Source organism: Mercenaria mercenaria, chromosome 13 (assembly GCF_021730395.1).
Source record: "Mercenaria mercenaria strain notata chromosome 13, MADL_Memer_1, whole genome shotgun sequence".
Classification (NCBI taxonomy): Eukaryota; Metazoa; Mollusca; class Bivalvia; order Venerida; family Veneridae; genus Mercenaria; species Mercenaria mercenaria.
In genome coordinates, this window is record NC_069373.1 from 77,287,296 (window position 1) to 77,301,075 (window position 13,780).

The following is a 13,780-nucleotide window of genomic DNA, read 5'->3' on the forward strand; positions in this document are numbered from 1 at the left end:
GCAGATTTTAGGGTATAGAGGATAGGTTGATAAATTTTATATTTAGACTTGAATTATTGTATAAATTTTCATATCATTCTTTTACTGGCATGCAAATAGACATTCTGACATACATTTTAAATATTTGCTCGTTGTGTTATTTTTCATATGTCATCAAATGTAAAATAAAGCTATCCCCTATAGACTAAATCAGTGTATATGTAAAAAACGTCAGTGAATGAAAAGTATTTGATAGAAATTTAAAAAGCTGAATGTTTTTGAAAAAGAATGCATTATTATTCTGATTTATAGTAAAGAAGTCTTGGAAAGTTTGTTAAGATGTGGATTTTAAACTAATAATGTAAAAAATGACCAAAGCTATCCTGTACACCCTAAATCAGCTCATATGTAAACAATGGCGTGGAGAGAAAAAACACATGAGTTTCTATGAAAAGCTGACTGTTTTAAGAAGAACAGATGTTTTCTGTCTGATATACTAAAAAAACACTATTATTGTCATTTCTTTGAATTGGAATGCAGGAAAAATTAGTTAGCTATCCGCTATACCCTAAAGCACTGTACATGTATAAATTTAAGAGGAAATGTTAACCTTTAGTCTGCTGGTGGCAAGTGATTCTGCCTTTGTGACAAGTGCTGACTAGGATCAGCCTGCATATCATGGTCTGCTCTGTTCGCTATTCAGTCAGTTAATTTTCAGTAAACACCCCTTCAGATAATAAATGGTACTGTCCAATTTGAATGATAGACCAGTCCATTTTTAGAAATTTATCAGGGTGTAAGTTAAATATTCTTGATATAAGACTATACTCAGATTTTATTTATTTTAGATGTATGTGTATATAGAGCGAAGCAGTTCTTCCAGCGACAGAGTTGGCGTGATGGATGCGACTATCAGTGCACTTGCACTAATGCTACAGCTGGACTGTATCAGTGTGATGACCTGTATGTACATGAAATGCTTTTTTTCTTGCTTTTATATAAACATATTAAGCTTTTACAAAAATGTTCAATTTATTAGAATGATTTAGAATATATACAGTATTGTGAAACAATTGTGAAATTAGCGACTAAAAGTTATCCGACACATTCATTTATAGATTTTAACATTGAGTCATAGTAGCCAGAGCTGTTCAAATCAATGAGACCACTTTGTTAATAAAATGAAATAGGTATCAAAGTGGAATTCTTTTTTTTCCAAATTGCCGTTATTTGATTTTCAATACGTACTTGATGATTTTAGGTTGAGAAATTATTCAAAGTTATGCAAAATAATGAAAACTGAACATTTGTTTCATGATAAAAAAGTAAAATTTGAACATATGCGTTTTTCATGTCTACAATTTTCTGCAGGTGTCCAGTATACAGCAGCATCCCACCTTACTGCCATCTAGAACAACCAGTCGGTGAATGCTGTAAGAAACCTGTGTGTGAGTTTAATACCCAGTCTGGCAGTTTTACAGGATATGGCTCTATAAGTGGTTATGGAATAGGTAAGTCTGAACAAGGGGAGAGATAAGTCAAAGAAAATTTTTTACCTCTGTATTATAAGTTTACTTACTGAGGATCTGTCTGTCCTTGACTGGGATAAACGATATTCCAAAGCTTTTAATAGTCAGGTAATAAAAATGCTGGAACAAATTATACCAGTCACACAATATGACTGCTTTGGGTCAATCATGGGCTAAGAAATAATTAAAATAAAAGAAGTTAATACTCAATGGTGCTATCAGCTGTTAAACAGAATAAAGTGTGATGGAAATTGTCCACTTCGCAGATTTTAGACCTTTGGCTTCATGTTAAATGTTTAAGAAAAGAGTTCCTTATATTTTATGGAGTCATTAAACCATGTGTCAGTTTTTCCTATTTTGATATCTTTCTTACCTATACCATTGCATGATTAAAAAAAATAAAAATAAAAACAATTAAGAAATGAAAGATTTTTTTTCAGGGTTCATGCGAAATGTTTAGTTTGCCGGTCCTATTCTGTCGTTCATTACGCATGAACACCGAACAAAAATATATCATTTCTTATATTTACATTATATATCCTTTCCATTTGAAAACCAGATTATATTATAAATTGCATAGATTTTGTTGCATTTAACATTAAAATCAGCTTCCCGGCCATTCTGTTCACCAGATGGAACAACTGTCACGTTATCTTAGGATCGTTCTTCCTGACTATACACGGACGTCATCAAAACAGCGGCCCATTATCACTATGCTGTGTTAACGTAATTTTCGCGCCTTTCATTTTGCTGTTCATACGAAATGAACATCATAATTTTCTATGGAAAAGTATAGGGCGAATGTAAATATAAGAAAATAAGTTCCCAAAAAGTGGACATTGGTAGTAATTTATTCATAAGAATGCTTTCTTATGTCACAGCCAAAACTCCATCACAACAGCCAGTATGCAGTGATGTGGATGCTAAATGCAGTGAATATGGTAAAGATGTTTGTGTGTCATACAGAGGATGGGCGGTAAACAACTGCAGGAAGTTCTGCAATATGTGTGGTATGTCTGTCTTTTACTCTAAATCAGAAAGCTTTGCAGTAGATTCATTTTGTCATTTCCACAAAATTGGTATTCACAAAAATTAAAATCTCTCAAAATAATTATCATAAATTGCCATAGGTGACAACTGTAGCTTAAAACTACTGTTCCTGTCATTTTTGGGGGTGTTTTGACACAGAGATTCTCGTACTTACATGGTGTTAAAATGCCTTTTTTTGGTGGCAAAACATAAACCTATTATGGCCCTGTAACAGGGTAAATCATTATATCATCATTATCCTTTTTACTCCTTCTGCAGGATTGTTTAGCTGGGAGCTTGATCAGTCAAGATATACTTGGTGTCTGTAATGAGCTTTAGGCTTTAAATGTGCACATAATGTTATGGCAAAATAGTCCTAGCATAGTTCATTAATTGGTTTGTTGAAAATGAACATGGGTTATCTTTTATTATGCTTCCCTATCCTGTTGGGGCGGCATATGATAACTGCATTGTCTCAGTTAGTTTGTTCGTCTAAAATTTGTGTCTGGTCTGTATTAACCTAGTCCTTCAGCAAAGGATTATCATATTGCTTGGCCCAAATGTTTCTCTTAATATGACAATTTGTTATACGCAAGTCCCGTACCCCAAGATCAAAGGTCAATTGTCAACAAGGCTTTTTCCTGTCTAGTCTGTAACTCTCCCATCCATCAAGCGATTATAATATTACTTGGAACAACTGTTTCACTTAATCAGATGATGAGTCTTGCACAAAATACAGATCCCTAGCTTAAAGGTCAAGGTCACACTTAGAGGTCAAAGTTCAGTAGTTTTTGTTTTTCTGTCCAGTCCATAACACTGTGATTTTTGAAGGGATTTTAATACTACATGGCACAAATGAATCCCTTAAATAAGACAGCATGTCATGTACAATACCCGAATCCTAGCTGAAAGGTCAATGTCACACTCAGAGTCTCAGAGGTCAATAGTATTTTTTCCTGTCCAGTCCTATTATTCTGTCATCGTTGAAGTGACTTTGATATAACATGGCACAATTATTTCTCATAATAAGACAACATGTCATGCTAAACACTCAGACCCCTGGCTCAAAGGTCAAGGTCACACTTGGAGGTCATAGGCATAGGTCAATAGGCTTTTTTTCCCCTGTCTGTCGAATAACTCATCCATCAAAGGATTTTGATATTACTTGACACAAATGTTCTCTGTAATGAGGCGATTTGTCTTGTCGAACTCCCAGATTGCTAACTCAAAGGTCAAGGTCGCTCTTGGAGGTAAAATTTCACAAGGTTTTTCTCCTGTGGGGACCATAAATCTGCCTTCCATCAAGGGATTTAATTGAATATTTTAATATCATATCTCAGAATGAGACAACTTGTCATGCATAATGCAAAGACCCCTAGCTCAAATATCAAGGACACACTCAGGGTCAAAGATCTATAGGTTTTTTTCCTTGTTTAGACCATAACATATACCAGTAGGTTATAAATTTTTTTACCAAACATGTACTCAGATATTATATATCAGTTATCACTTCCCATTCAGATGAAGCTGTATTGAGGGGCATGCACTTCTTTCCAGAAGTAGTGTCTTATGATATTTACATGTATATACAGATTAATCAAAATCTTCGATTTTCTAATGTTACTTCAGTAAAACACAGCCTGCCTGAGCATTGATGGGTTAAGCACAAGGTCCTTCTTGAGCAGTTATGATTTACCCTGGCCAATTTCTTTTTATTATGTCTCCCCCAGGAGACATATTGTTTTTGCCCTGTCCGTCCGTCCGTACGTCACACTTCATTTCCGAGCAATAACTGGAGAACCATTTGACCTAGAACCTTCAAACTTTATAGGGTTGTAGGGCTGTTGGAGTAGACGACCCCTATTGTTTTTGGGGTCACTCCGTCAAAGGTCAAGGTCACAGGGGCCTGAACATTGAAAACCATTTCCGATCAATAACTAGAGAATCACTTGACCCAGAATGTTGAAACTAAATAGGATGATTGGTCATGAAGAGTAGATGACCCCTATTGATTTTGGGGTCACTCCGTGAAAGGTCAAGGTCACAGGGGCCTGAACATTGAAAACCATTTCCGATCAATAACTAGAGAACCGCTTGACCCAGAATGTTGAAACTTCATAGGATGATTGATCATAAAGAGTAGATGACCCCTATTGATTTTGGGGTCACTCCATCAAAGGTCAAGGTCACAGGGGCCTGAACATGGAAAACCATTTCCGATCAATAACTTGAGAACCACTTGACCCAGAATATTGAAACTTCATAGGATGATTGTACATGCAAAGTAGATGACCCCTATCGATTTTGGGGTCACTTTGTTAAAGGTCAAGGTCACAGGGGCCTGACCATTGAAAACCATTTCCGGTCAGTAACTTGAGAACCACTTGACCCAGAATGTTGAAACTTAATAGGATGATTGGTCATGCAGAGTAGATGACCCCTAACGATTTTGGGGTCACTCTGTGAAAGGTCAAGGTCACAGGGGCCTGAACATTGAAAACCATTTCCGGTCAGTAACTTGAGAACCACTTGACGCAGAATGATGAAACTTCATAGGATGATTGGTCATGCAGAGTAGATGACCCCTAACTATTTTGGGATCACTCTGTTAAAGGTCAAGGCCACAGGGGCCTGAACATGGAAAACCATTTCCAATCAATAACTTGAGAACCACTTGACCCAGAATGTTGAAACTTCATAGGATGATTGAATATGCAGAGTAGATGACCCCTATTGATTTTGGAGTCAGTCAATTAAAGGTCAAGGTCACAGTGGCCTGTTCATGTAAAATCATTTTTTGGAAATAACTTGAGAACCACTTGACCTACAATGTTGAAACTTAATAGGATGATGGGACATGCAGGGTAGATGACCCCTATTTATTTTGAGGTCACTTGATCAAAGGTCAAGGTCACAGGAGCCTGAACAGTGACTTGAGAACCACTAGGCCAAGAGTTTTGAAATTTAGCGGGATGACTTGACATGCCAAGTAGATGATCCCTATTGCAGCCAACCATCAGTGTCTCTTAGACTTTCGCTCCTGACCCCTATTGACTTCTTGCCTATAGGACTTTGCATTTGGGGAGACATGCGCTTTTTTACAAAAGCATTTTCTAGTTTTCTGTTTGTATTGCTAAAAATGCAGGATAACTTGAGCATTTTGCTAATACGATTGCGACTTCAAGAAATAGGTGTTTTATTGTATGTAAATCACTACACACATATCAAGCATCCCTTTTGTAATTCTATGAAAACATATTTTTATCTGTTGTATTTCTAAAATCTGTATTCCTACTCATATCTTCTGAATATACAATATAATGAAACGTTCTTGTTTCTTTTTTATAGATGAAGGACCCGTTGCTTCAGGACCAAATGGTATGATTTTAATATATTTTGTAAAATTTTGTTCTATCCTAGACCTGATATTAATTTTTCTTAAACCTGCCATTGTTGAAATGATGCAGTATAAATGACTATGCTAGTAAGCCTATGAAAATTATCATGAAGAATTAGTTTGAGAATGACATAGAACCATAAGGGGCGAATTCTTATTGTTTTTGGGGTCAGTGTTTCAAAGATGAAAGTTACAGAGTTGTATCTGGACATACTCCTATACTCCCATGATTATAATTCAGATTTAGCATTGAGAAAATGAAAAGCCTTAAAATGCAATAAAATGTGAAGCCTAAAGGGAGTGAGGTAGCTTAAAGGTGTCATTTCAATAATATTTTCTATACAAGTTTCAGCAAATTAATTTTGTAATGTGGTGTATTTTTAGCTCACCTGAGCAATGCTCAGGTGAGTTTTTCTGATCGCTCGATGTCTGGCGTCCGTCGTCCGTCGTCTGTCGTCTGTCGTCCGTCGTCTGTCTGTCAACATTTAGCTTGTGTATGCGATAGAGGCTGTATTTTTCAATTAATCTTCATGAATATTGGTCAGAATGATAACCTTGATGAAATCTAGGCCGAGTTCGAAAATGGGTCATCTTGGGTCAAAAACTAGGTCAAATCAAAGAAAAACCTTGTGTATGCGATAGAAGCTGTATTTTTCATTTAATCTTCATGAATATTGGTCAGAATGATAACTTTGATGAAATCTAGGCCGAGTTCGAAAATGGGTCATCTCGGGTCAAAAACTAGGTCACTAGGTCAAATCAAAGAAAAACCTTGTGTATGCGATAGAGGCGGTATTTTTCAATTAATCTTCATGAATATTGGTCAGAATGATAACCTTGATGAAATCTAAGCCGAGTTCGAAAATGGGTCATCTCGGGTCAAAAACTAGGTCACTAGGTCAAATCAAAGAAAAACCTTGTGTATGCGATAGAGGATGTATTTTTCAATTCTTCTTCATGAATATTGGTCAGAATGATAACCTTGATGAAATCTAGGCCGAGTTTGAAAATGGGTCATCTCCGGTCAAAAACTAGGTCACTAGGTCAAATCAAAGAAAAACCTTGTGTATGCGATAGAGGCTGTATTTTTCAATTGATCTTCATGAATTTTGGTCAGAATGATTGCCTTGATGAAATCTAGGCCGAGTTCGAAAATGGGTCATCTCGGGTCAAAAACTAGGTCACTAGGTCAAATCAAAGAAATACCTTGTGTATGCGATAGAGGCGGTATTTTTCAATTGATCTTCATGAATTTTGGTCAGAATGATATCCTTGATGAAATCTAGGCCGAGTTCGAAAATGGGTCATCTGGGGTCAAAAACTAGGTCACTAGGTCATATCACATAAAAACCTTGTGTATGCGATAGAGGCTGTATTTTTCAATTGATCTTCATGAATTTTGGTCAGAATGATTACCTTGATGAAATTTAGACCAAGTTCGAAAATAGGTCATCTGGGGTCAAAAACTAGGTCACTAGGTCAAATCAAAGAAAAACCTTGTGTATGCATTAGAGGCTGTATTTTTCAACTGATCTTCATGAAATTTAGTCAGAATGATTACCTTGATAAAGTCTAGGCCATGTTTGAAAATGGGTCATCTCGGGTCAAAAACTAGATCACTAGGTCAAATCGAAGAAAAACATTGTGCATGCAATAGAGGATGTATTTTTCAGTTGATCTGTATGAAATTTGGTCAGAATGATTGTCTTGATGAAATCTAGGTCGATTTTGAATATGGGTTATCTGAGGTCAAAAACTAGGTCACTAGGTCAAATTAAAGAAAAATCTTGTGTATGCGATAGAGACTGTTTTTTTTCAATTGATTTTTATGAAATTTGGTCAGGTTGATTGCCTTAATGAAATCTAGGTCGAATTTGAATATGGGTCATCTGAGGTCAAAAACTAGGTCACTTGGTCAAATCAAAGAAAAAACTTCTGTATGTGATAGAGGCTGTATTTTTCAGTTGATCTTCATGAATTTTGGTCAGAATGATTGCCTTGATAAAATCTAGGTCGAGTTTGAACATGGGTCATCTAGGGTCAAAAACTAGGTCATATCTAAGAAAATGCTTGTTTTATCGCAAGAGACCAATTTTTTGGTCCAATCTTAATGAAAATTGGTCAGAATATTTGTTTCCTTGAAATCACTAGGTCAAACATGTTTTACACTGTTATGGAGTGTTTCTTAGGTGAGCGACCTAGGGCCATCTTGGCCCTCTTGTTGTAATTCCTGTGTATACAAAATGTGCTGACAAAAAATATGTTTAAAGAAGTTTTAAATACATTTTTTGTCAACCTATCCTCGTAAATGAAGGCAGATCCTACTGACTTTTCAGTCATTTTTAGCTTGTCTTTTCGAAGAAAATGTAGAGCTATTGCACTCGCCCCGGCGTCAGCGTCGGTGTCGGCGTTGGCGTTGCCGTTGGTTAAAGTTTTTGATAAAGTCAAATATCTCTGTTACTATCAAAGCTATTGACTTGAAACTTAAAATAGTTGTTTACTGTCAAAGTCTACACCAGGAGAAACAATCCCAATAACTCTGATTTGAATTTTGACAGAATTATGCCCCTTTTTAACATAGAATTTTTGGTTAAAGTTTTTGATAAAGTCAAATATCTCTGTTACTATCAAAGCTATTGACTTGACACTTAAAAAAACTTATTTACTATCAAAGTCTGCACCAGGAGAAACAATCCCCATAACACTGAATTGAATTTTGACAGAATTATGCCACTTTTTAACTTAGAAATTTTGTTAAAATTTTTATTAAAGTCAAATATCTCTGTTACTATTAAAGCTTTTGACTTGAAACTTAAAATACTTATTTACCATCAAAGTCTACACCAGGATAAACAATCCCCATAACTCTGATTTGAATTTTGACAGAATTATGCCCCTTTTAACTTAGATTTTTTTGTTAAAATTTTTGATAGAGTCAAATATCTCTGTTACTATTAAAGCTTTTGACTTGAAACTCAGAATAGTTATTTACTATCAAAGTCTACACCAGGAGACACAGTTCTCATAACTATAATTTGAATTTTAACAGTTATGCCCCTTTTTAACTTGGATTTTTTTTTTTTTACTGGCAAAGCTCAATTTCAGAGTCAAGCACTGAGAAAAGCCGAGCGCGCTGTCTTACGGACAGCTCTTGTTATGCTGTATGTTTATCCTCTTTGCAATTACAACTTGCATTGTATAAATAACTGAATGGGTAGATTAAAAATGATATTGAATTTTTTTATGATTTTTTTCATGAATTGCATGGTAATAACACGTTTTTGTGCAATTTTGAATTTTACTGTCTTCTGTTCCCATCTTTATGCCATGCTTCCATGTTATAACAATAACGAAATAGCATTTTCTTATGTAGAACTGAAATACGTGTTTGTTATTACATGCGATATGATTGTTATTGCATGAGATATGCTGGTTTTAAGCAAGGATTTGTCTCAATTTTACTTTTGCACTTTATATAGATCATTGTGTATATGGCGGAATAGTGTACAGTCAAGGTGATTCCTGGAATACGTCCTGTGATACCGTGTGTACATGTGAGAACGCTGCCTATGGATACTACAGATGTAATAATATGTAAGTTTAAGAAATAACATAAGGAGGTTTTGTTCATGATATTAGAAGTAGGTAGATCTCTAATTTCAAGTTTTACAAGAAACTGTTTTATGGTAATTTAACAATTGATTTTGCAGAAACTTAGCTATAGAATTAAGGTAAGAATGCAATTGTTCAAAGACATTTAAGGTAAAATATAAGTACACTTATTAATTTTCATTTCTGCTGTATTTATGAACTGTTGAAAAGTTTGATGTATTTAGAAAAAAAAAATAGAATAAAAAACACCAAAAATAGTTAAGAACAATTCAAATCACTTGTCCCCCACAGCTATGGGTTCGAAACCTCACTTGGGGTGTAGAATGATTTGAGCTGCGCCATGAGAAAACATAGTGCGTTTGCGACCAGCATGAATCCAGACCAGCCTGCGCATGCGCACAGTCTGGTCAGGATCCATGCTGTTTGCTTTCAAAGCCTATTGCAATTAGAGAAACCGTTAGCGAACAGCATGGATCCTGACCAGACTGCACGGATGCGCAGGCTGGTCTGGATCCATGCTGGTCACAAGCGCACTATGTTGGTTTTCTCATGGCGCGGCTCATTTCATGTGAGGTAGCTGTTTGAGATGACTTATGGAAGGTGGGTTATTCAACCTAGGGGCTAGACTGACTGAAGTAGAGGACGGCGGTGTACCTACGGAGTTCCTCTATCATCAAAAGCTAGAAAATCACCATATGATCTGAAATTGTATCTGTGTGACTCTAAACCCAAGAAAATACCTTAGAACAATGGAACCAGCTAAATATCTTAGAACAAAGGAACCAGCTAATGTGTTTTTTATTTGAATATGTACCAAATGTTTACTGCAGAATAATGTCCGAATGATTTTCCTTGAATGCCAAATATTTCATTGAATTACGAATTTCTCTTTGGCATTTTATAGATGTCCATCTTACAACAACTTGCCAAGAGGTTGCCATGTAGTGAAGAAATCTGGTGAATGTTGCCCAGTAGTTCAATGTCAGGATGGATACTTCTTTTCCTCATCCACAAACCTCGGTTCCCTAGCTAACGGCTTGGCTCTAAGTGTTTCTAACCCTCCAGCAGGTGAGATGAAATGTTTAGATATATATTGTAACATAAATTAAAAAAAAAAGGAATTAATATTAAATAATATATCTCATTAGTGCTGTATTTAGATTCACATCACACATTAATTTCTGTTTAAAATTAACTATAACAAAAATATTTTTTGTTACTAAGTTGTTCTTAAAATATAATGATGCTGTATTAATTAAACAATCAAGGATTGTGTTATTAATGAAGCTGTCTTTATTATCACAATTGTAGGAAAAACACCAGTGCAGCCAACTTTACCATCAGGGGAGGTGTTGCCACTGGGAGCTGGTAGTGCAGGCTTTACGGCACCAACAATCAGTAAGTGTATTCATCATCTTATATGTATTTACTTTTGACCTTTGACCCTTTCAAATATAACTAACTAATTAAGAATAAAGACCAGTCAGATATCTAAGTCATTGTATTTTGATACTTGACAAGTGTCTCGGCGATAGAGAGACTATCATAAAAGTTATCTTAATTAAAGTGGGTAGTTGACAAAAGTACCCACCTTGATTGGATGGAACATAGCAGGTGTCATCGTACCTCCCCAGTATCTAGTCTAGGCTGATACAGCTGGAAAAGTACCAATTTAAGGAATCAAGCATCACTAACATCTAGTCAGGATATGAGCTGCAACTCGGAATTGATACCCAGTTGTGCAACAGCAAATTGATACCAGGATTCTAGTACAGTGGTCTAACCTGCTAACTACTGACTCCCATCAGTTACCTAACAGAGTATCTACTTCCATTTCAACAAATAATAGCTTTGAAAATAAGTGTCTGTCAAACAACAGTAACTTATTTAGTTGACCTATCTTCTTGAGATATAGTTATTAATCTGGTTATATCTTTGCTATTTCAGATGGATGTTTATATAAAGGACAGTTGTACATTCAGGACCAGGCTTGGGAAGATGGATGTGAATTTTCTTGTATCTGTAAGGATGCCAGCACAGGACTTTATTCATGCAAACACAAGTAGGTGTATTACTGTAAAATCATTACTAGTTTTCATGGTTGCATCAATCAATGTATGAAATCAAATACCAATGAAATAATCTTTTTCACCAAAACCATCAATTTTCATGATCAGAAAATGAAATGATTTCACAAGATATACAGTGAATCTTTATTTGCCAGAACTTGCAAATGAAAACTTGTTGAAGCTACGAGTATGTTGCAGTCAAAGGGAGGTTTTTTTATGTTTGAATATTTCTCAAAATATGATGGTTTGAAAGCAGTTGCATGGAGTTTATTTTCTGTTTAACCTTTATAATGTTTCTGATCAGTGGTTTATGATTTTCAAGTTTGATGTTTATATACAACATACATAGCTGTTATGTACTAAATGGATGTAAAAACTGTGATGGTAAATCATGAGTGACAGTCCTGCTCTAGTTTCAGTGGGGATGAGAAACAAGAAGTTTTATGCGTGTGAAATGAACAACATTATAACTAACACTTACTTAGAACACACGTTTTCTAGTGATGTTTAGTGTACATACTTAAACACATGTCCCACATATGAGCTGTGCCATGGGAAAACCAACATAGTGGGTATGCGACCAGCATGGATCCAGACCAGCCTGCGCATCCGCGCAGTCTGGTCAGGATCCATGCTGTTCGCTAATAGTTTCTCCAATTCCAATAGGCTTTAAAAGCGAACAGCATGGAGCCTGACCAGACTGCGCGGATGCGCAGGCTGGTCTGGATCCATGCTGGTCGCATACCCACTATGTTGGTTTTCTCATGGCACGGCTCATATAATGCTTTAATATGATTAATACATATTGATATATAGATACAATTTACATGTATGGAGCATTTAAGTGATCTACATGATTGCTATATATGTGTTTTACCTTTTGCCTCATAGATGTCCAAGCTACCCAGCACTGCCAGCCTCATGTCAGCTGGTGAGAGATGTCAATGATGAATGCTGCCAGTCACCACAGTGTGGACCCGATCCTGTCACCCACAAGGTTCCGGTCCCTCTGCCAGTGTTCAGACCAGCAGCTCAGACCCACAATGCAGTGAAGCCACCAAGTGTGACAGATACTGACTATGGCCACTATACAATGACAGTCTACCTGGCACAGACAGGAATGACACCCCCTCGGCCTACAGCACCCCAGCTTGTACCTACAGGAGGTATAGGTAGGTTGATGACCTCACAACTTTTTCTAAACAGGCCATTGGCATAGTTCACATTCTCGCAGATTTTGCCAAAGTTGGCTATGTCTGTATAGTATTTTGCAAGCTGTGCCATAGGGTATTTAAAGGTTTGTAAACTTTACACATAGTATAACAAAATTGGTTATAGCTAGGTCATTTCATGTTGACACAACTTGAAAGTTCAACCATCTATAAATATCTCTGATAAATGTTCTCAATGTAGGGATATAGGTACCTAAATGTTTTTCTGATTGATTTGAAAAAGGAGGCCTACAATGGATTGACTTTGGAGCCTTTATATATTCTTTTTATAGTGGTTACTTTGTATGAAAAGACAATGTGTTATGGAGTACATTATACATGACTGTATGTGGGATAAGTTGACATTACATTTTCAAGAGAGTAAAGCAGACGCTTTCATATATCTGTTTACCCTTTAATCACTCAGGCTTTTGTACATACAATGGTAAACAATACCAACAAGGTGAATTGTGGGAAGATGGCTGCAACTTTAACTGTATATGTGAAGATGCCAGCAAGGGACACTATAATTGCTTGGAAAAGTGAGTTAAATATTTAAAAGTACTAAAATGTTCTGCATTGTATGATTTTGTTTTAAAAGTTACATACCAATTAAATATTAGGCCTATATATGAGCCGTGCCATGAGAAAACCAATATGGGGGTTTGCGACCAGCATGGATCCAGACCAGCCTGCGCATCCGCGCAGTCTGGTCAGGATCCATGCTGTTCGCTAACAGTTTCTCCAATTCCAATAGACTTTAAAAGCGAACAGCATGGATCCTGACCAGACTGCACGGATGCGCAGGCTGGTCTGGATCCATGCTGGTCGCAAACCCACTATGTTGGTTTTCCCATGGCACGGCTCATATAGTGATTGAATTATGATTTAGAAGTTTCTGTATCTTCCCCAAGTGTTGGGACATCATTGGTATACATTATATTTTTTTCTGTT

At 36.3% G+C, this 13,780-nt stretch overlaps 1 protein-coding gene across 1 annotated transcript in view; it reads left to right on the top strand.

The window, feature by feature from the left end:
* Positions 1-13,780, top strand: part of LOC123528762 (uncharacterized) — a 78,174-nt gene that overhangs the window by 6,396 nt on the left and 57,998 nt on the right. The window contains exons 10-19 of the mRNA XM_053520998.1: positions 828-942; positions 1,351-1,490; positions 2,390-2,518; positions 5,886-5,915; positions 9,414-9,528; positions 10,451-10,614; positions 10,858-10,944; positions 11,494-11,608; positions 12,507-12,787; positions 13,254-13,368. Coding sequence (XP_053376973.1) covers positions 828-942; positions 1,351-1,490; positions 2,390-2,518; positions 5,886-5,915; positions 9,414-9,528; positions 10,451-10,614; positions 10,858-10,944; positions 11,494-11,608; positions 12,507-12,787; positions 13,254-13,368 — 1,291 coding nt within the window. The remainder of the gene's footprint in view (positions 1-827; positions 943-1,350; positions 1,491-2,389; positions 2,519-5,885; positions 5,916-9,413; positions 9,529-10,450; positions 10,615-10,857; positions 10,945-11,493; positions 11,609-12,506; positions 12,788-13,253; positions 13,369-13,780) is intronic.